The 24,440-nt window shown below is 39.1% G+C and overlaps 1 protein-coding gene across 1 annotated transcript; it reads right to left on the bottom strand.

Annotated features, from left to right (window-relative positions):
- Positions 1-20,217: 20,217 nt before the first annotated feature.
- On the bottom strand, positions 20,218-24,063 carry LOC141642919 (uncharacterized). Its single transcript, XM_074451913.1, has 7 exons — positions 23,867-24,063; positions 22,969-23,351; positions 22,256-22,483; positions 21,651-22,005; positions 21,435-21,559; positions 20,999-21,134; positions 20,218-20,607 (listed from the first exon to the last, which is right to left on the bottom strand). Exons 2-7 carry the CDS (start codon positions 23,310-23,312, stop codon positions 20,368-20,370), a joined length of 1,428 nt encoding a protein of 475 aa, XP_074308014.1. The 5' UTR covers positions 23,313-23,351; positions 23,867-24,063; the 3' UTR covers positions 20,218-20,367.
- Positions 24,064-24,440: the final 377 nt, after the last annotated feature.

Genomic DNA, 24,440 nt, shown 5'->3' with positions numbered 1-24,440 from the left:
CCACCGTGCTCAAGTGTGGGGGGAAGGTGGACCATGGTGGTGATGGAGGTGGTGGTGGTTGGCCGTTGTTTTGGGGTTTTTTTTTTGTGGTTCAAGCACACGGTTCAAACCGTGTCTGTGTAGGGATAGCGGGTTTTGGGTAGATTTTGAGATAGGTTTTATTTATTGTATAATGGGTATGAGTCGGTGTAACACCCCCATACTCCAAGTGCCTTACCAGGACCACTCAGGTATGAAGACATTACCATCTCGGTTCCCCGAGGCAATGATAATCAAACAACAATAAAGAAACAGCGTTTATTATAAATAGTTTAACGAATAGTTACAATCCATGAAACCAACTAAAAGTACGATACATTATTCTCAAACGATGTCTAACTGAAATGTAAATAAACTAAGGCTACAGCGGAAGACTCCTATCATCATGTCGTGGCATCCCGGCTATCCCAAAGACTCATCTCAATACCGCTCAATATCCGCTCACCATCCCCGAATGGATCACCGCAGTTTACAAAACAACACCGGGTCGTGATTAATCACACAATCAATATAGATAACAATAATAAGATAAAAGACAGCTGATTGAACACACACACACACACACACACACACACACACCACCAACTCCCATCATCTCAATACTGGCCGTCCACTGGACCAGCCCTGCCAGTGGGGGACCGCAGCCGTTCCCACCTAAGCCCCGCTCATCATACCGAGCGATAACCCTGTCCCATTAATGTGCACATCCCCTTCCGTGGCGGGTTCCACGAAGGGCGAAACTAGGGCGTGAAGTCACTCCCGCAAGTGACCCCACTCAGCCGAGAACGCATCTCGAGAACCATCAACAGCAATCACAACCACAAACACAGTACAATCATCATATCAAACAACTAACTACAGCACATCACCAATATCCTATTATGGGACTAATACTGAGTAGGAAATCCTACTTGGAAGGCACAACAAGCAGACGGTATCTACAGATGTATCAAAACGCCTCCTCTACGAACCCTCCTCCTATCATATAACACATAGAGACTACACATCACATACTACACACCAAAACCCCCAATCCCTAAATTAGGGTTTAACCAAACTTAACAAAACATTATAAAAATTATATTAAAAGCTTACCCTCGATGCAAGGAACTCAACGATACGAAAAACGACAAGAACCGACCGTCTGAACTCCGGGAATTGCTAAGAATGCGATTAGGAAGATGAACTGGCTGCTTTCTCTCTTAAACAGGGTTTTAGGTTTTGTAAAAGTGATTTAAAACAATGACGATTATGTTTAAATACCTTAATCGCATAATTAACAAAACCCGAGAGAACTCCCCGTAAAACCGGACATTCGATCGAGTACCCAAGGTACTCGATCGAGTACCCCCTTACTCGATCGAGTACCCCAGCTACTCGATCGAGTACCCAACAGGTCAGAAACTATTTTATTTCGCAACTTTCCCTTACTCGACAGAGTAGGGGCTACTCGATAGAGTACCCCAAGACTTATAAATACGAAGTATTACAGTCTTCCCTCCTTAAAAGGAACTTCGTCCCCTAAGTTCAAACCACTACTAAACAAAGGTACTCCCCTAACATTCCCGACTCAGCAACCGAACATAAAACATGATACTAACCCAACTTATCCCGACAAACATCCCGACACAACATATAAAAGGTGTATAAACCTCTTAAAAACTCTCGCGATCGCCGAAGTTCAAACCACTACTAAACAAAGGTACTCCCCTAACATTCCCGACTCAGCAACCGAACATAAAACATGATACTAACCCAACTTATCCTGACAAACATCCCGACACAACATATAAAAGATGTATAAACCTCTTAAAAACTCTCGCGATCATCTCCTACCCCCCTAAAAGAAACATGGTTACGTCCTCGTAACCATACATACCTGATCAAAGAGGAAAGGGTAACGCTCTTTCATAGCTTCCTTTGGCTCCCATGTAGCTTCCTCGGTCTCGTGGTTAGACCAAAGGATCTTAAGCAAAACTGTCTCACCACTCCTGGTCTTTCTAACCTTTCGGTCTAGAATCTGCTTAGGCACCTCAAGATATGATAAGGACTCATCTAGCTCTAAGCTCTCTGCCTCCAACACATGCGACGGGTCGCTCACATACTTCCGCAGCTGTGATACATAAAACACATTATGCACTCTCTCCAACGCAGCTGGTAAAGCCAAACGATAAGAAACTTCCCCAACTCGCTCTAAGATCTCATAAGGCCCTATAAACTTCTGACTTAGCTTGCCTTTCTTCCCAAATCTCATAACTCCACGCATCGGAGACACTTTCAGAAGAACCTTGTCCCCAACTTGAAACTCTATGTCCCGACGATGTAGATCCGCATAACTCTTTTGTCGATCCGGGGCGCTCTCATCCGTTCCCTGATCATCTTAATCTGTTCCACCATCTCATGCACCATCTCTGGTCCTAAAACCACTGCCTCGGCACTGTCGTCCCAACAGATTGGACTCCTACATCTCCTCCCATACAAAGCCTCAAACGGTGCCATACCAATACTGGTGTGATAGCTGTTGTTGTAAGAAAACTCTATCAAGTCCAACCTCTGCTCCCAGCTACCACCAAAATCCATCACACAAGCTCGCAACATATCCTCAAGAGTCTTGATTGTTCTCTCGGTCTGCCCGTCTGTCGCAGGATGAAATGCTGTACTCATCTTCAAAGTTGTTCCCAACGATTCCTGCAACTCCTTCCAAAACCTTGATATAAACCTGGCATCTCTGTCAGACACTATGTCCTTAGGGACTCCATGTAACTTCAGCACGTTCTTTCGATAGGCCATAGCCAATTGTGCCTTAGTCCATGTATCTTTCATTGGAACAAAGTGAGCTGACTTGGTCAGACGATCCACTATCACCCAAATCATGTTGTTACCTTGTTGACTCTTAGGCAAACCCACAATGAAATCCATGGAAATGGATTCCCACTTCCACTCAGGCACCTCTAAAGACTGAATCTTACCTTGTGGTCTTCTCTGTTCCCCTTTAACTCTCTGGCATGTCAAACAACGGGACACAAACTCAGCTGTCTCTTTCTTCATCCCAGGCCACCAAAACGTTTTCTTCAAATCCTTGTATAGCTTGTCTCCACCTGGATGAACTGAATATGGTGTGCAATGCGCTTCTGTCATGATCGTCTTTTTCAACTCCTCATCATTAGGAACACACCACCTACCATCAAACCTCAAACTACCATCTGTATGAATAGAAAACCGGGACACTGTCCCTTTCTCTACTCCAGCTCTCCACTCAACTAACTTAGGATCCAAAGCCTGTTTAACTCGAATATCATCATAAAACTCCAGATGTACTGTCATATCACCCATGGCATCTCCTTTCTGCATCATATGTATCCCAAAGCTCGCTACCTCATCCCTCAGCCTCATCAAAGATAGAGTTGTACACAAGGAATGTACACTCTTCCTACTCAAAGCATCAGCAACAACATTGGCCTTCCCTTCATGGTAGATAATTTCCATGTCGTAGTCGCCAATCAACTCCATCCACCTCCTCTGTCTCATGTTCAACTCCTTCTGCGTGAAGATGTACTTAAGACTCTTGTGATCAGAAAATACCTTAAAGATTGCTCCATAAAGGTAATGTCTCCAAATCTTGAGAGCAAACACCACTGCACCCAACTCCAGATCATGAGTAGGGTAGTTCTCCTCATAAGGCTTCAACTGCCTAGAAGCATAGGCAATCACTTTACCATTCTGCATTAACACACATCCCAGCCCATTCTTCGAGGCATCTGTATAAACCTCGAAATTCTCGCTCCCTTCAGACAATGCGAGGACAGGAGCTGTGGTCAAACGCTCCTTTAATGTTTGGAACGCCGTCTCACAACTCTCATCCCAACGAAACCTGTTCTCTTTCCTCATCAACGCTGTCATCGGTCTAGCTATCTTGGAGAAATCTTTCACGAACCGTCTGTAGTATCCAGCTAAACCCAAGAAACTCCTAACCTCAAAGAACATTCTTCGGTGCTTCCCACTTTGTCACCGCCTCAATCTTCGCCGGATCCACAGCTACCCCATCTTTAGAGATCACATGCCCCTGAAAAGCAACTTTCTCTAACCAGAACTCACACTTGGACAACTTAGCATACAACTCATGATCCCTCAAAGTCTGCAACACGATCCTCGGATGCTCCTCATGCTCCTCCTTAGTCTTAGAGTAGACTAAGATATCATCGATAAACACTACTACAAACTGGTCCAAGAACGTCCTCAAGATTCTATTCATCAAATCCATAAACACCGCCGGCGCATTAGACAACCCAAACGGCATCACCACATACTCATAATGGCCATACCTTGACGTGAAAGTTGTCTTTGGTATATCCATCTCTCTAATCTTCACCTGATGGTACCCTGACCTCAAATCAATCTTAGAAAAGACTGTTGCACCGCTCAACTGATCAAACAGGTCATCTATCCTTGGCAAAGGATACTTGTTCTTTATCGTCACACGGTTCAGCTCCCTGTAATCTATGCATAGCCTCAAACTCCCATCTTTCTTCTTCACGAACAGTAATCGGTGCTCCCAAGGCGATACACTTGGTCTAATGTATCCCTTCTCTATCAAATCATCCAACTGCTTCCTAAGTTCCTCCATCTCCTTAGGACTCATACGGTACGGTGCCTTAGAGATTGGCCCCGTCCCTGGCTTCAACTCTACGGTGAAATCTATCTCTCTCTTCGGTGGCAACCCCGAAATCTCCTCTGGAAAAACATCTGCAAACTCTCCCACCACTGGTATCTCATCAACTGTCGGACTCTCTATCCGGTCATCTCTCACATGACACAAGATCAACGGACATCCCTTCCTCAGATAAGACTTCAAGGTGACAATTGCAATCAACTTAACTTTGGGTTTGACTAGAAACCCACGATAAGACACACTAACACCCTTTGGACCTCTTAAGGACACTTTCTTTTGATGACAGTCTATCTTAGCTTTATACTTTCCTAACCAATCCATCCCAACTATCATCTCAAAACCATTAAAAGGAAACTCTAGCAAGTCTACAGGAAATCAACTTGCCCAACTATCAAAGATACATCTCTAAACAACCTCCCACACGATACTGAGACTCACTGAAGGTATGAAAACTTGCTCACTAATGAGACTCATATACTCTCAAACCCATTTGTTTTACATGACTCGAGGACACAAACGACCGAGAAGCCCCGAATCAAACAAAACAAACGTAGGAATACCATTAACAAGGAATGTACCGGTGATAACGTGCGCATCTTCCTCAGTTGCCTTCTCCATCATGAACAACTTGCCATCGGTCTTCGTCCACCTCCCTGGGACAAGATCTTGGCCGATGCGATCGGCTTAGCACCCGACCCTTGATTGTTGTTGTTGTTCGTCGGTGTTTTCTGATAAGAATTACCGCCGTTGCGGTTGCCTCCACTCTGGTAACTCGACTTCCCGGTTTGGCCATGATCCACCGGTCATTTACTCGCGAAGCTCTGTGCGGAGTCTCGAAAAGATCCCGGTGCACTCGTGCACTCATGTCTCTTGTGGCCTACACCACCACAACCAAAGCAGATCACTCCCCAACTATTACTCACACTTCCACGGCCACGCCCAAAGGAAGCCCCAAAGATCGAACCCACGACCCGAGGAAGAAAATCCTTTAGACCGATTGTGGTTGCCTTTCTTGTAATTCGATTGGGCACCACCCTCGCTCTCAGACTTCCTCTTCTCACCACCTGACCTCTCCTGAGCCATCTCCACCAACCTCTCAACTCTCCCAGCCCTCTCATAAGCTTCCTTGACATCGGTAAGGATTCCCACGGGTAACTTATCCATAATCGTGGTAGTCAACCCTCTTTCAAACCTCAATGCCCGGTTCTCCTCACTCAAACCCATATCCTCAAGATACCTGGACTTCTCATTGAACTGTCCCGTAGTACTCGGCTCACCGACATCTCGTGCGGTCATCTTAAACTTATCAAACTCTTCCCTCAACTTACTCCTTACATGCTCAAGCACGAACTCCTTCCTCATGACCCCTACGAAACTCCTCCCAAGGTATAGCAGGTAAGCCTTGGTTGGTGTATATCTCCTTAGCACTCACCTTCACCGAATCCCACCACTTGCCTCGCGCCTCCCTCGGATAGAACGCACTGTTCCACTCTTATCTCATCGGGACAATGAACCAAGTCTAAGATGTTCTCCATCTCTCTCAGCCAACTATCAAGCAGATTAGGCTCCCCAACTCCCTTGTACTCTTTCGGGTTAAACCTCGCAATATAGAGGCCGATTTTAGAATGATCAACCTCCTTCTCCTTATTCTTATCCTTGTCCTCATTCACTCTCTTGGGGTCTCAAGAAGAGCATCCTGGTGCTCTAACATCTTAACGATGTCATCCACGGTCATAAGCTCAGCTCTCGCGTACAAAGCAGTTCTCTTGGGCGGCATCTCAAAGCTATATAAGAAAGGGGTAAACATAAACACACGTACTAAACCTCAAAACACGAAAACACGATGCCCAGAACCCACTCGATCGAGTTCCCAAACACACTCGATCGAGTAACGGTCTACTCGATCGAGTGCCCCACGTACTCGATCGAGTACCCAAACTCCGAGAACCAAACGGACCTTCCGATCTCTTTCCTACTCGATCGAGTATCTAGGCTACTCGATCGAGTGACCCCCTACTCGATCGAGTACCCCTAGTTACTCGATCGAGTGCCCCAAAACTCGATTCTGGACTCAAAATCGCCAAAAACCCACCCGATCGAGTCAGCCCCACTCGATCGAGTAACACTAATTCGTAAAAGCTACCCGCATGTTACGTCATATGCTAACATGCTAACTTTATAAATCACATATTATATCATAACAATCATGCTATTAATTGCCACGTTGTAAAACATTCAACATGCTATCATTTCATCAACTATTTCTATATATATCATCACTTTTCTTTCACCTCCTCAACTTCCAATTCGAACATCCAACAATCAACACATTCCATCACATTTGTAAACAAGTTAACCAAACACACATACGACTCGACAAACACTTCCCCCACGTGACCGGTTCAAAGTTTTAGGGCGACCGCCGCGACTTTAGGACGTCTCCCAAGCCTTTGCACTAGCTCCTACAACTTTTACCCCGGGTTCATTTTAATTGACTCCCTATGTTCATTAAGTTCATTGGTTACAGGTTTCAAGATCGTCGCTCTGATACCATTTGTAACACCCCCATACTCCAAGTGCCTTACCAGGACCACTCAGGTATGAAGACATTACCATCTCGGTTCCCCGAGGCAATGATAATCAAACAACAATAAAGAAACAACGTTTATTATAAATAGTTTAACGAATAGTTACAATCCATGAAACCAACTAAAAGTACGATACATTATTCTCAAACGATGTCTAATCGAAATGTAAATAAACTAAGGCTACAAAGCGAAGACTCCTATCATCATGTCGTGGCCATCCCAGCTATCCCAAAACTCATCTCAATACCTGCTCAATATCTGCTCACCATCCCCGAATGGATCACCGCAGTTTACAAAATAACAGGGTCGAGACTAATCACACAATCAATATAGATAACAATAATAAGATAAACAGACAAATGAATCAATCACACACACACACACACACACACACCACCAACTCCCATCATCTCAATATCGGCCGTCCCACTGGACCCGACCCGCCGATGGGGGACCGCACTGTTCCCACCTAAGCCCCGCTCATCATACCGAGCGATAACCCCTGTCCCATTAATGTGCACATCCCCTTCCGTGGCGGGTTCCACGAAGGGCGAAACTAGGGCGTGAAGTCACTCCCGCAAGTGACCCCACTCACCCGAGAACGCATCTCGAGAACCATCAACAAAGAATCACAACCACAAACACAAGACAATCATCATATCAAACAACTAACTACAAAGACATCACCAATATCCTATTATGGGACTAATACCGAGTAGGAAATCCTACTTTGAAGGCACAACAAGCGAGCCGGTATCTACGGATGTATCAAAACGCCTCCTCTACGAACCCTCCTCCTATCATATAACACATAGAGACTACACATCACATACTACACACCAAAACCCCCAATCCCTAAATTAGGGTTTAACCAAACTTAACAAAACATTATAAAAATTATATTAAAAGCTTACCCTCGATGCAAGGAACTCAACGATACGAAAAACGACAAGAACCGACCGTCTGAACTCCGGGAATTGCTAAGAATGCGATTAGGAAGATGAACTGGCTGCTTTCTCTCTTAAACAGGGTTTTAGGTTTTTTAAAAGTGATTTAAAACAATGACGATTATGTTTAAATACCTTAATCGCATAATTAACAAAACCCGAGAAAACTCCCCGTAAAACCGGACACTCGATCGAGTACCCAAGGTACTCGATCGAGTACCCCCTTACTCGATCGAGTACCCCAGCTACTAGATCGAGTACCCAACAGGTCAGAAACTATTTTATTTCGCAACTTACCCTTACTCGACAGAGTAGGGGCTACTCGATAGAGTACCCCAAGACTTATAAATACGGAGTATTACAGTCGGGATTTGACCCATGTGGTTGGCGAGTAATTAAGACGGGATTTGAACAGCTTAAGACGAGTTTTTATTTAATTAATTGAATTCGTATTTAATTTAATTAGATTAGTTAATAATTATATTTAATTATCGTAATTAGGTGCTGACTTTATGGAGGAGCATATTTGTATCCGATTGCTTTATTGTTTAGCAGCATTTGCTAAAAGGTAGGTTTGTGCTACTCGGTTTCGATATTGTGTTTATTTGCTAAATGAGTCATTTGTCATTAGTTGTATTGAGTTAGTCGGTAATTGGCATGTTATATGGTATCTTGCGTATTTGTGTTGTTTTGTATGACGGAGGACATGTTTGGTTATTTGTTATTGAGGAGACGTGAGGCGGTTGGAAAACCGTCTAACGCTCGGATCGCCTCTTGGAGCTTCCCACTCCAAGAGGGATGTGCACATTAATGACTTGAGTTTGGAGGGACTCTTGTAGTTGAGACACGATGTCTGGCAGGGACCCGGTTAGCTTCCGAGCCCGGTACGTCTGGGCGTGTCCCGGTACCTATTTTTGAGTTGTGGTGTCGTGGGCATGTCCCTGGCATCGGTGGTTGTGGGTACGTATGGGCGTGTCCCGGTACCGGCGTGGTGGTTGTTTGATAGTGTGTCATTCATATCATAATCATGTTGCATATCCACACACTTGTGTCGTGTCACACTTTATTTATTGAAACTGACATTTGTGTGGCTGTGTAATTGTCACCTATTTCCGGGGTGACATGTGTCAATCCATATGATATTTCCGATTATATAGGGAGCAGGTTATGTACAGGTTATCTTTGATAGCACGTGGGAGACGGGACAAGCCTTGATGACATCCGAGTCGAGTATAGTTAGCTAGAAGAGTATAGTTGTCATGAGTTGTACTTTTCTTCGTTTATTTGTTTACATTTATGTAATCACTAAACTTGTTATTTATTTAAAGAAGTTTTTTAATTGTAATTCCAATTTCACTGCCTCGGAAAACCGAGACAGTAACATTTCCTATTACCGTGCCCGGGTAAGAAGGGGGTGTTACTCGATTCCAAAAAAAATAGTAAGAGGTTGTTTATAGGGTATTATAGCACTCAATATAGTGTACATAGAATTCCACCTAGTGTTATTTTTCTCGGAAAATTTTATGTAGTTATATCAATTTGCTTTACAATAATCACGCCATTGTTGACGCCTCCACCTTGTCACACTAAAATGCATAACAATATTTTTAAATTCTCATGATAATTTTTAATGTCATTACAACCATCTTTAATAAATAGGTTAAAAACATGACATGCACATCTAACATGCAACAAACACCATTTAAAAGAACTTCATTTCAAATAGTTTTTAACATATTAGCAACATAAGTCATGGTAGATACATTATCAAAAGTACAAGTTAAAATTTTAGATGCAAATGCAAATTCATTAAAATCGTTTATGATAATTGCATGTATATTTACGGCATTATGAGGGTATTCTAATTTAGCATAGTCAATGATTCGTTTTTGTAAAGTCCATTTGTTAGTCAACCAATGAGCGATACTGCATATATATGAATAATCAGTGCCAGAATCTCATCTATCAGCAACTATACTAAATTTACATCTTGTATTTTCAAATTTAGAAATAAGGTTTTGTCCTGCCGTCAAAAATTGTACCATGCCATTACTTCTAACAACCCTCCTACTGGTTTCTTTGTGGCGGGGTTGATTTTTTTCTAACATATATATTTAAAGCAAGCTGTTTATCAAGTGCGAACGGTATTTCCGTTTGAATAATCATTTTAGACAATTGGTTGGCACATCCACCATAATTGTAAGTGTACGATTGGTTATCGGAGCGAGACACGAATTAGTCCTATGAACTTTGCCCTTGATCCAAATGTTTTTTTACATTTCCTTGAGCGTCAAAATAGATGACTAGTACCATTTTTACTATCGCAGCTAAATATGTCATCATAACATCTACATTTGGCGGTTGGGTTATTGGCCCTTTTGATAAAATGGGGTGACGCTTCACTAGCCTTTAGGTTAATTAACAATTTCAGTCATGTGTTCTTCGGACATCCACACTTCTACGACTTTCTAGGTTTGTGTTTGTCTATAAGGTGGCATTAACTTGATAGATGACCCATCCCTCGAGCATAAAAGGTGGTCATCGAATAAGCATTAACGGTATTATTGTACTCTGTTCGACAAAAGGCTGATTTTCAAATATAGTATTATTAAATAGATTATTTAGGGTCATTTAGCGATTGGTCCATACCAAAAGTTGGTTGGTGAGTCCATTGCATGTTTTGTAAATGTGACGGAGTGAAACTCGCCTATTGGTTCATATTAAATGGTGTGGAGTCTGGGTTTCTTGTTCGGGGTTTCTTGTTGGTGATTCTGACTCACTAATTAAAAAATGTGACCTTTTATATGTGTTTTGTGAGCTTTGTGAGTCCATAACTATGATTTAGGCTCTGTTTGGTAAACAGTGAATTAATTTTAGCATAAGTAGATTCCAAAAGTAGATTATAAATGACAAATTTTATCAGATGATTTGACTAGCATATTACAATTAGTAGAATTAATTTGAGTGTTTGGTAATTGGGAGACTACGACTAGTAGATTGTTAGTTTTCTTTGAGAAACAAATTAAAATTTTCTATTTTACAATATGCTAACAAAGATGCTAGGATAAGCAGCATATTGTAAAACAGCATATTGACCCCAAATATGTTGTTTCAAAATGTTGTTTACCAAACACTAAAATTAGCATATTAATTGGTCAAACATGCTAAAAACCCTTAAATATGCTAAAAATCGGACAATATGTCATTTACCAAACACCCCCTTAATTTTTTAAATACAATTATTAAAATGTAAATAAAACTAATTAACTAAATTAATGCAAATAAAAATAAAAACAATAAACTAAAAAGTAGAGTTAGAAAATGCAAACAAAGCTTTCGGAATTCAGAATATCGGTTTGAACAATAGAAGCCTTGCTTGACCCAAATCCAACAACTTGATTAGTATAAAGCCCAATTTAACGAAATATAAGTAAGTAATTAACTAATTATTTTATATAAGATTTTTATATATTTATAAATTTTAATAATAATGATTTATATTATAAGATTATAATTTGTAAGATAAGTAGAAGAGATTTGATTGAATTGTGAAGGAATGAATTGCATTGAGATGGTATTTATAGAGTTTGGAAATTATTATTTTTTTTAAAAAAAAAAAAAAGTAAAATCAAGAACAACCATATTTAACGGCTAATATGTTTAAACAGCGATATTTCTCCAACAGACCCTTTTATCGGCCCAAATCTCGGGCCGAGAAGTGCTTGGTTCAAGCTCGAGCCGAGCCTGGGCCCACATTTAGTACTACTCCGTATTTCTATATTGTGGCACTCGGTCGAGTTGAGGGGGTACTCGACCGAGTGAGTGTTGCTCGGGCGAGTATGACAGATCGAGTATGCCTTTGGGAGTTGGGTGGTCTCTGACTTGGTATCACTCGGTCGAGTATGTTGGGCACTCGACCAAGTAGGTGCTACTCGGCCGAGTGGGATGAGACACACGATCGAGTGGCCGGTCTAGAGAGTTAGTTTCCGCGATTGGTATTTAGTGATTAGGGGGGTTTTATAAATCATATAATTAGTTTAAAACATCATTTTAACCCTAATCATTTCTAAACCCCTCCCTAATTACTTTATAATCATATAACAAAGGGGAATTCGTCATTTGATCCGGGATTTTGTCATACAATGTGTCATCCATTGTTAATAAGTCTAGATCCCTATTCTTGTATTGTTGTTTTATACCTCACCTTGGGTGATTTGGGGAAATTGGGAGAAATCGATAATCAAGGGTTATATTTATTAAGTAGATATAGATAATAATGGTATATGTGATTAGTACTTGTAGGTGACAGTTTCATGGAGGATTGCTATTGCGATTACTTGATTGTGCTTGGATTGCAAAAAATAGGGTTTTCCTACTCGGTACAGTTTGTGATTGATTGTACTGTTGTGATTTTTTATCATTGTGATTATATTATCATGGTTGTTGTGATGGTTGGATGTTGGAGGAATGGAGATGGATATTGTGAAGCCATGTCGGGAGAGGGTTTTACCCCAATGTTTCGCCCCTTGTGACTCCCGTCGCAAGGGGGGGTGTTCAAATTAATGAGATGGGTTTGCTCGTTACGATGAGCGAGGATTTCATGTTCAGTGTTGCGGTCTAACATCGGCAGGGGTGGGTTACCTGTCGCGATGGGAACCCGCCTACTCGTTACGATGAGAGCCATTGGTTACTATGGAAATCGGAGTTGGTGAAGTCGGTATTGATGTGTATACTTGTGATGTTCTACTGTACCTTGTTGTTTCTATTTTCATTATATTTTGTTGCTGACTTGTGTGGTGTGTCATGTGTTCCTTTCTGCCGTGTGTCTGCGGTGATCCATTTAATATTGTCGGCAAATGGTAAGCAGATAGTCTTATCAGGTGTTGATGGTTGCTGGAAGCTTTGTCTGGGGCCTTGGAGGGAGCGAGTCACCACTAAGTTCGCTTAGTTCAGACAGTCATAGCTTTGGTTTATTTGTATATGACGCTTTAGATTGTTACTTCTGGTTTAGTCTTGTATCAGCTTTCAAAAGATTATATTATAAAGTTGTAATTGTTCCTTTATTGTCAATTTGATATGTACTACCTCGGGCAACCCAGATGTTAACGCCCTTTTTTGCTTGGGAAGCTGTTGTTAAAGGCTCCTTGGTAAATTGGGGTGTTACAAAGTGGTATCAAAGCGATGATCTTGGAACCTAAAACCAATGACCCAAATGAATGTAGGGTGTCAAATATAATGAACCCGGGTAGAGATTGTTAGGATCTACTGCAAAGTTTGGGAGACGTCCTGAAATCGCACCACGACCCTTAAGATCTCGAGCCGGTAACTACAGTGTAGATGCGAGAGTGGGTAGAATTTATGTTCTGTGCTTTATATTGTGCAATTTGTATAATGTGTTAGTTCATGTGGATGGATATATATGTGTATAGGTATATATGTGTCGTAATGTGATGATTTTGATAAGAAATGTTGTTGGTAGGAGTATGTTGATTAATATGCGAATGGGATAAATTTTGATATGTTTTATATCTTATATATATATATAAAACTGGGTTGAGAAAGTGTGGATCTGACACGTGGCATGTGAAAAAAATAAAAAATAAAATTGACATACAAAACCCAGTGTGAACTAATTATCAAATGTCATATTTCCAAGACACTCCAATTACAGAAGTACAGATTATAGACTACTTGGGTTTTAGAAGTAATTAAATGTATGACCAGAGTATCTCACAAGGAGAATTGTGTGTGAATTTCATAGTGCAAAGTTTGTGGACAAATTATATTCAAAACATAGAAGCGCAAATTATTCAATGTATTGATAACTTTAATGTCTTTCAAAGTAGCCTTGCATAATGCATATAAATATTGTATTCATTCCTCTCATATCATGTACTCCGACAAATGTTTTAATATGTTCATAAGCTACTACATAATATTTTAAAATCTTGTATACCTACACCATCTCAAGAATTACAAGAAGATGAACTATCTTAATATTAATTATAATAATAATATAGTGATTCATTTGGTTGTTCTGATCCAATTACATCTGGCAATAATATAATATATGGGGAACTTCGGGATAATAACCCTTAGAAGGTTGTAGGAGAAAATGGTCGGCTTCAAATTCATATTGGAATAACGATAAGGAATGAAGATGATGAGCGGGAATAAGGTTGCGTCTTCTATGAGAGGTGATGCTATGCCAAGATAATCAGACATGAATAACTAACTTAAACATACTACAAAAATACTATGTCTTATATGAAGTTGTCTTTTTTCCTTACTTTTAGTTTGCATTTTTTTTATAAGTCAGCTACATGGTTTTAGTGTGTATTATAAAGATAAACTAAGCTTCATGAAAATTTGTCAAATTTCATGGCTCCTCCTCACAATCACTTCTTATCAATTTATGGATATAATGAACAAGCGTGTTCCTTCACTTTTCGACTACGTGAGAATTAATAGTAGATCTAATATCATCATAAATGAGATTTTTGAACGATGACTCTATCATTTTTCTTTAAAATGGCATTCAAGTACATAGGAGTGAACACATTAGGCTCTTATTCATTGTTATGTAGTAAGTTGTTTTTCCGTAGGAAATGATGCATGCAATTCACTAAAACACACGTATAAGTTTAGAAATTACTCAATGTAAAGTAATTATGTGTTTTGGCATTTCCTATGAGAGCTATTTGTTCTAACAAAGAGTATGGAGTAAGGTCAACCAATGTGATAGCTAATGTTTTTTTGCGGGACGTCATTCCTGGAGTATAAGATTATTATGGAAGTGGGTAACTACTATTAAATCCGTATTACATATTACCTGCCTGAAGAAACTATGAAACTCGATCTCGCAATTCTTTTTGTGGCTTCACATGGGGGTGATACGACTAATAGTTAGTCCTGGGATGCTTTAAGCGGGCTTCAAATGATGGGTTACGGGCTTGAAATAAGTGACTGAAAACATCATTTAATTTGGGATGTACTTTTTCACATACGCATTTTACTCTTTCACATACGTCTTTTACAATTTTACCCTTTCATTTTTTTTCTTCCTTACCTAATTGATTTTTTTTCTCATCTCCCTTCGCCGCTGATAGTCCCTCCGGCAACCCATATCCGGTCAACTCTTGCTCCGGCCGGAAAAAAAACGAGATTGCAAAAATAGTCACCATTCAATATACTGGGGAAAGCGGATCCAAACAACATGAAAAGTTGGCGTAAATGGCACTTCAAATTCAATATGCAGGAACCATGTTGCTAATAGTGTAACGTGATTTAGATAGTGTTAATGGCAATACTTCAACATTAAAGAACATCCAAACGCATATCTCTCAATAAACTCAACAAAACAAATTAATGATTGATAAACATCTAAATAATTTCACTAATTAGAAAATTATGATTTATTGTTCAATTTTGGAGCAATTAGATTAGATTTTAGAGAGAAAGGTTGATATAAAAGTTAATTTCGATAGGGTTAGGTAAAAGGGTATGATATGGAAAGTTAATACAAAAATGTATGTGAAAAAATAATTTCGTTTAATTTTCATGCATGTATCTATACCAAAAAAAAAATATACCTAGGAATAGTTACACGGAGTACTCATAATTAATTACATATAAAAATATAGAAGCACTATTAAAAATGGTTGTTTGGTTGTAACTTTTATGTATGAAAGTCTAAATTTGATTTTCCAGTAGGTAATGAAAATTGTAGCTTAGTTCATTTTAATGAATCTCTCTTTGTCTTGAACGTTCAACGTGGACCAAAAAATTCAATTTATTAAATTTTCTGTGAGTTTCAATTTTTCCATGTATAATTTTCAATTTAAAAATCATTGAAAACTGAATTTCAAGAAATATTGATTGACTATTTTAGAAAATTTAATAAACTTAGACCATTATTTTTCATCAAGAAAAATATATTTGTAAAATTCATTGTATTTATTAAAAAAATTAAAGATAATTATTAAGAGAGAAATTTTTATAATGTGGAAATGAGCAAACTACAAACTAAGTCATAAGTAAAACGGTTTTACAATATTACATAATAAACCATATAACGAAAAACCTTAATGCCTTTATTATGGAAAGTGGTGATTGATGGAAGTTATTTTAGTGGAGTTTTTTTAGGTAAATAACCACTTGATTTTACAATAATGCTTATGTAAAACAGTTTTATTTAAGAATTGTTGACAAACTGAATACATATAATATTTTGAGAGGGTTTAAATAATGCGATGACGTGTATGTATGTAAACAGTGATAGCGAGTATGTATGTACACAACAATAGCGTCATAGCGAGTATGTATGTACACATCGATAACAAGTATATATGTATGATGTACACATCGATAACGAGTATGTATGTACATAGCAGAAACGAGTATACCGCATTTTGTGAAAAATTGATATCCATAATTAACTATCACCTATTACTTATGATTAAAACGTTATTTTTTTTCATTTAAAAATACTCTGAAGATGAAACTAAAAAAATGAATATTTGAAAAATGTTGATTATATTTTATTTATTACTAAATCTTAATTGTAATATATCAATTGCAAAATATACAAACAGGCCGCGCGAAGCGCGGGATACTACCTAGTTTTCTTCAAAGGGGAGAGATGTGATGAGTATTATTTGGTGGGCAGCATATGATTATGAATTGGTAGAAGTATGATGCGAATTGTGAAGGAATCAAACATGCGAAGTAAGGCGACTTTTGACATGCATATTGAATGTTGTGTTTAGTTTACATGTTGGTACGATAAAAGCTCACCTAGGAGACTGGTTTTAGGAGCATTGAGTTGCTATTGTTTGCATTGTTAATGTTTAAGTTGTTTTATTAAGAAAATTTAATTTGTATGAATTCCTATTATGGAAGGGTTGTCTTAAAACTGTCATAAGTCAAGTTCTATGAATGATATTGATGTGATTATAATTGGAGGGGATAGCTTGTTCTCGTACGATTATAACTATATATCACACACCCAAAATGGCCAAGAAACGAGTGAGATATGCTTGTTTTACGAAAACTGAACATTGTTAAGAACTGCGTTGGGAACTCGACCGAATGGACCTTTGTACTCGACCGAGTGGCCCTTACTCGATCGAGTGGATCACCACACTCGACAGAGTGACCCTTACTCGGTCGAGTTAACCTTTTTAATCGACCAAGTAACCTTAATAACTGCTTTACGTGCTTATGATCTTCCATACTCGATCGAGTAGACTGAGCACTCGACCTAGTGACCTCTGTATTGGTCTTATACTTATATTTTGACCTCTTTACATGTCATATTGTTTACAAAGATGTTCTTTTGCTTCTTAATCCATTATTTAACATATGTGTTGGTTTTAATGCATGAGTTAGACGGATCTTATAATGAGGAGAGCCTCATCTTATGATTAGTATGGTTGTGAGAAAGATGTGCGGTCATATGTGATTGTGACGGATATAAGTGAAGTTGATGAGTTAATGGAGTCAATAAGAAAGTTTTGCGATGTATGGTGAATATCAACGTAAGCTTGGATAATATAGTATGTAGTTTACGGTCAAGTGGTAATATGAGTATGACGAGTGTAATATAAAGGACTGAAATGAGATATATGAACGGGGGCATTATGGGATCAATAGGAGTGGGTATTAGTATACTTACGTTGGTTAGAGATATATGTGCAAGGAAATTGTTATAGTGGAATATAATGGAATGGTACCTATTGAGTTTAGGTTGAGTAATGGTGGAATATGGATGTTTGGATATTTAGGAGGTGGTTGTCGTTGCATAAAGGTATGATGTAACTTGTTTGTTTAGGAGTGATGTTATGCATAAAGTGGAAACTAACAGTATGATGTAACTTGTTTGTTTAGGAGGGATGTTATGCATAAAGGGGGAAGTAATTAAGTAGAAAGTAATCGTTGACTGTATGGACGTATTGTTTAGGAATGATTTGGGAAGTTATAATTATGAATTAATGCGATTTGAGTTTAGGAGCAATCGGAAGTTATAATTATATTATCGTGGTTGTTGAGATGTTGGAGGAGTGGAGATGGATAATGTGGTGCCATGTCAGAAGATGGTTTCACCCCCATGTTTCGCCCCTTGTGACTCCCGTCCCAAGAGAGATATTCACATTAATGAGCTGGGTTCCCTCGTTGCGATAAATGGGATTTGATGTTCAGTGTTGCGGTCTGACATCGGCAGGGGTGGATTACCTGTCGCGATGGGAACCTAGCTACTCATTGCGATGAGAGCCATTGGTTACAATGGAGAACGGAGTTGGTGAAGTCGGTTGATGTGTAGATGTTCTACTGTACCTTCTTGTTTCTATTTTCATTATATTATGTTGCTGACTTGTGTGGTGTGTCTTGTGTTCTTTTCAGTTGTGTGTTTGCGGTAATCCATTTGATATTGCCGGCAAATGGTAAGAAGGTAGTCTTATCAGGTGTTGATGGTTGTTGGAACCTTTGTTTGTGGCCTTGGAGGGAGCGAGTCACCACTGAGTTCGCTTAGTTCAGACAATCATAGTTTTGGTTTATTTGTATATGACGATGTAGATAGTTACTTCTAGTTTAGTCTTGTATCAGTTTTTAAAAGATTATATTATAAAGTTGTAATTGTTCTTTTATTGTCAATTTGATATGTACTACCTCGGGCAAGCGAGATGGTAACGCTCTTATTTGCTTGGGAATGTCTTGTTAAAGGCTCCTTGGTAAATGAGGGTATTACAGTTTTTCCCATTTTTTTGTCGTGGCTCGTCTCCTATCCCGTCGCGTCGTACCCGGGCCGGCCTGCCCTGTTGATCGGGCTCAGGAATTGTCGGGCTGAACTCGTGCCGTAACCAGGCCACACGGCTATGTCTTGACCGAAATGCCAATTCTACTTATAACATCACTAAATAATGACCATAACTCAAGTCAAACTGATAAGATCGGGTAATGAATTGATCAGCCAAATCACGCAAAACCCAACCCAACTATACCTGCCACATTATCATAATTACCCAACCCGCCTGTCCTAGAAATTAGTCCGATAATGACCAACCCAACCAAAACCCGGCACGACAAATCTGTCTAAATGATGCAACTGGACAATGACCTGCACTCGATCCAACCTGAGCTAAGAATTTACCCGACTAACCCACCCAATAAGTGACTCGAACCCGACTAGGACGTATGGATAACCTGAATCCGACATGACACGACGCCACCCAAAAGCGAACGTCCCGATTACCACCTTTAGTTGTGTTTATTAGTGACAATCGTATAGACCTCTCGCAATGCATGCACGATGTTAGGTGTATATAGAATTTTTCCCTTTTTAGCGTATTATTTATAGATTTTAAAACTGGTAACTTAATAATTTTTCACGTTTCTAATCCGTGTAAAAAATAAAGCTTCAAAAGTAATCATGGGAATAAAGTAATGTCACGAAATGTATAATTTAATGGTTGTTTTTTTTTTACCACGAAACTAATAATGTTATTTTATACTTTTTTGCGGATAGTTTTTTTGTCAAACCTTGTCATAAAAAAAAAGCATTTTTTTATAAAGAGAAGTTTGGAGATAAATTTTTTGCACAAGAAATACGTGTAGATTGTGAGCTTTTGAATTGTATAGATATTTCAATCTATAAAGATCGACTCATTTGTAGCCCAACTTAGCTACTAAATAAACTACAAAATTATTATTATTATTATTATTATTATTATAGGGATCAGATGGTGTAAAGTAGGGTACCCAATAGTCAGTAACCAAGCAGGGCGGGCACCCAACTCCCATACGAACAATTAAATGACCACTCATATCCCATTGTACTGCCTGAAGGATCATAATTAGACCATTTCATGGTTTTAACTTTTAATACTTAGGCCGGAAAATTTAGAGTTTCTATTAATCTTTTGGTAGATGGGGGAAGGGGATTTGGCCTATGAACAGTGTGCCAAATTCTCGAACATTGAACACAACTTTTCTACTTAACATTAATTTTGTTTTATATAGTGTGTTTGAGAAAGAGACAAAAGGGACATAATCTAGGCCGAAAAAAACACATCTAATATTTTTGATTTACCTAACTCAAATCTCTTCAAAACTGGGCCAACAAAGCTTACAGCCCAAGGAAGCCGAGTTCACTGGCTCTCTCTTTCTCAAAGGTCTCGAAATACTGATAGATGATGGTTACTGCAAGCAAAATACCAGTCCCCGAACCAATAGCACCCATGAAATCCGCCAAAACTGTCAATGCCCCGATACACATTCCTCCAAAAGCTGCTGCGGTTGGTATGTACCTGTTTAATTCCTTCTGCAAGTTTGAATCACGGTGTCCTGGCATCACCATTCCTTGCTCCTGCCAAATCACAAAACTATATTCAGTACATAATGCACATATTAGAATCGATAAGATAGCAATACGAGTGTCGAATAGCGAAATGAGGATATCGGTACGAAGATGCATGTTCTAAAAAGATTTTATTATAATTTATAAAACTGAAATCTTTGGTATTGCACTAGAAATGACAAGTCAAAGTAGGCAACAAATATATCGTCTGATAGAGGGTGGGAATTAATCGTCTGATGGCTACTAAGATGGGCATTAATAAACTACAGCAGTACAGCTAAACTAAAATTGACAATCCGAGCATATTGCCGCTTTACACACTTGAGTAACGGAAAGATAGAGATCAAGTACAAGATATTAGACACAAATGATTGCTTAAGACAATAAAGTAATTATGTACCTTGAGCTGCTTAGCAACATCCCGAGCTGATGATCCTGAAACCTCAATCCATGTCTTGGAAAATAGAGCACAGGCTGAAAGCATGAAAACTATGTAGAACAGAGCGTGAAAGGGGTGTGCTGCCATGTCAGCCAAGCTGCATTTTTAAAAACTGAAACACTGAGCATTTTCTGTTATATTGCGCTATATGACTTGAATAGTAAACATCAATTTTCTACTTCCAAATTTTAGTTGTTTTTCTCTTAGACGGTCCTCATACCCGTCTCCTCTTATTTTCAAATAGGGTCATGCATCTAAATTTATGAGATATATTGAGTAAGACACAAGGATGAAGGATATGTATAACCATCTAACCTCCGTATCCAAATTTAAGTAACGTATCGTGAAATTGTGAACATTACGATAACAATTCAGCTAAACGACGGAGAATATAAACCTGGCAGGTGCAGTAACATAGTAAGCAAGGCCACCAACTGGGATTGACTGACCACCATATTCAGATTCCTTCCATTTACCCAACAAACTGACAAAAAAGTTGGTGCTGTATTTCCTGTATAGCAGCTGCACAGAGACCAGTAATATTATCTCTTAAGGATCCTAGAATACACGAAAGAATATAGAGTGACATTAATTTCATTGGTGAAATCAGTACCTGTGAGATGAAGTAAAGGTTTGACACAAGGGCAGATTGGAGAATAATAGGCATGTTGGATGTGTAAAACAACTTAATGGGATATGAACCCTGCTGACCACGAGCGTTCTTCGATCTAACAGGCAAAACAACACGGAATCCTTGGAAGTAGATGACAATAAGGAAGATCAAAACTGTGGCAAGTAAATTGGTCACATTAGGAAGGTTCTGCCTGTAAAATGCCTCTCGAAGGGCTCGAACTTTGTCATTCCTCGTAATTAGAAGGTGGAATAAGGCAATGACAGCACCCTCGAACTCAGCTCCTCGACCAGCATTGATAGTGGTTGGACTGAATGCTTTCCAGATGATGTTCTCACTAAAAATCAACAAATATAGGTTAAGCAACAAAAAATGCATCATGCACCAAAATGTAAGAGACATAAAATCATACAGTGTACAATTACTATAAGGAAGTTGATATGCCGCCACGGATGGTATTGGGTTCACTACCAGTCTACCACCATACTCGATCCATTATCATATATTAATTTCTTAAATATTAAAATATATGCACAAGTATGGCGGTAAGATTTTCAGTGACAGTGACAAACCAACTGACAACTCACCAGATGTTGGTGGCAATGAAGAGTGAAATTCCAGAACCAAGACCATATCCCTTCTGAAGAAGTTCGTCAAGGCATATAACAATAATTCCAGCAAAGCAAAGCTGAAGAATGATAAGAATTGCATTGCCAACACCAAGCTGACCGACACTGCCATACATCCCAGAAAGGACATATGCTACAGCCTCACCAACAGCAATAAGAATTCCCAACAATTTTTGTGCACCATTCCTGAAGCATTACAGCAACAAAAGATTCATTACACACACAACTCTACGACCAGAAACATATTTAAACACTACTATGCAGTGACTCTTAATCTTTTTACTGCCAGTAAAACAGATTACAGCTTATTGCGTGTGCACATGATAATGTCTTTAAAAGACAAGGATTGAGTAAAAGTTCAAGAACCTTAAACAGGAGTAAAGCAAGTTTTCTATTTTCACCATATGTTTTCTCAATCAAAACTGATACATATACAGATTTGCTACATTTCATTTTATGATATTCAAATCAATTACCTACATTTTCAACTTTGGGTAAAAAAATACTCCACAAAACCACTTCAATGTGAGAGTGGGTACCAATCTTCTCGCACATTATTTTTCATCTTCAACATTGGTCCAAAGCAAATCTAGTGCTCAGCCAAGAGGGCACATTGGTCCAAAGCAAAAAATCAAAAATTCGAAGTTGTGACAAAGAATTTCAAAACTTACAAAAGGGCACGGTCCTCTCTGACATTATTATCAACTTCGATTATCTTTGACCCAGCCAAGAGCTGCATCACCAGCCCAGACGTGACAATGGGAGTGATACCAAGCTCCATTACAGTTCCACGGTTGGAGGCAAGAATAACTCTCATCCAGTAAAACGGGTCAGCACCCGTGGTGGAGTGAATCCCGTAAAGCGGAAGCTGACTGCATACCAAAAATACAAACAAGGAGATGACAGTGTAGATGACCTTTTCTCTGAAGGGCACTTTTCGGTCTGCACTTTGAACCTCAGGCAGAAATGAAAGGAACGGCCTGACCAAGTGCAACACTCTAAATCCTCCTCCCATTCTGAACTATACAACAAAGCCTACGATTTTTCCAAGAACCTGTCACAATACAACATCACCAAAAGTCTTATAACCACCTTCTCCATGTTATGACATACTAAAACCTATAGCATAAGACAGTCTCACATATGAGACCAACTAACTAATTTACCATATAACAGAAAGTCAAAATGAGGAAACACACAAGCATACAGGTTGGCCTGTAAGACCGTCTCATACTCGACTCACTATCAAACATATCAAAGTATTAACATTGCACATGCAATATAAACCACAGCACAAGCAATCAATCGGATTGCCCATATAATCAAAGGTTAGACCCAGAAAATATGCAAATGAATCGGATTTCGAAAAGAAAACTAAACGAACCCAGTAAATCGTAAACCCAGACCAAAAAGATTAAATCTTTTGCAGTGCATTAATATAATTTAATGATCGATTGTTAAAAATGAGAATGAATAAATGTTAAAAATGGGTAAGACGATCTAAACGTAGAATTGAAAGAAAGGAAGCATTAGGGTAATTGGTAAACTGATTGTAAGGGAAAAACTCACAGATCTTAGGAAAGCAAAACCAGAGTGTAGAGCCTGTAGGGGAGATGCGCGGAGAGGTCGATGGACAATGCTAGTCTCACCCTGTCCGGATGTCCACAATTTTTCTGATACTGCACTCCCTCTCCTCTCCAAGTCAATCGTTATCATTTGCCTTTGGAGGCTCGTTTTATTTCGTAAACTATAGATTTAGTGCCCGTGCGTAAGGAGCCGCACATTTAGCCGCATAATCCTTGAGAATTGCGCGCACGGTCTTTCCACTTTGAGCCCTTAGATTTTATATTTCCGCTTATGTATTTTCATTTCCGTTTTCATAGTTAAGTATTACTCCAAGATTACTTCCTGCGTGTCGAATCTTGGAGCTAGATTCTTAGTTTAAGTTATATTTTTAGGCGTTTAGATTTCATTATCGTTATTCTGCACTTTCAATGTATCCTGCTACCAGGACCAAAATATCAAATTTGCCTATATGAGAGGTGCTAGTCAATAAAAACTGCTTCTTATCTTTAAGCTTGATATTGCTTGTCTCTTGCTTACAATAATCGTATTGCTTACTTTTATTGCTTTCATGTGCCGG

Source organism: Silene latifolia, chromosome 2 (genome assembly GCF_048544455.1).
Source record: "Silene latifolia isolate original U9 population chromosome 2, ASM4854445v1, whole genome shotgun sequence".
Classification (NCBI taxonomy): Eukaryota; Viridiplantae; Streptophyta; class Magnoliopsida; order Caryophyllales; family Caryophyllaceae; genus Silene; species Silene latifolia.
The sequence above is the reverse complement of the archived record's forward strand: the minus strand, read 5'-3'. Positions and strand labels throughout refer to the sequence as shown.

What these genes read in the sequence shown, in the direction of transcription:
- LOC141642919 (XM_074451913.1), bottom strand. Translation starts at nt 23,312, where the DNA reads ATGGGAGGAGGATTTAGAGTGTTGCACTTGGTCAGGCCGTTCCTTTCA. An exon ending in ACCTTTACTTCATCTCACAG is followed by an intron (nt 21,560 to 21,650) that starts GTACTGATTTCA and finishes GTCTCTGTGCAG; the next exon opens with CTGCTATACAGGAAATACAG. An exon ending in TATGTTACTGCACCTGCCAG is followed by an intron (nt 21,135 to 21,434) that starts GTTTATATTCTC and finishes TTAAAAATGCAG; the next exon opens with CTTGGCTGACATGGCAGCAC.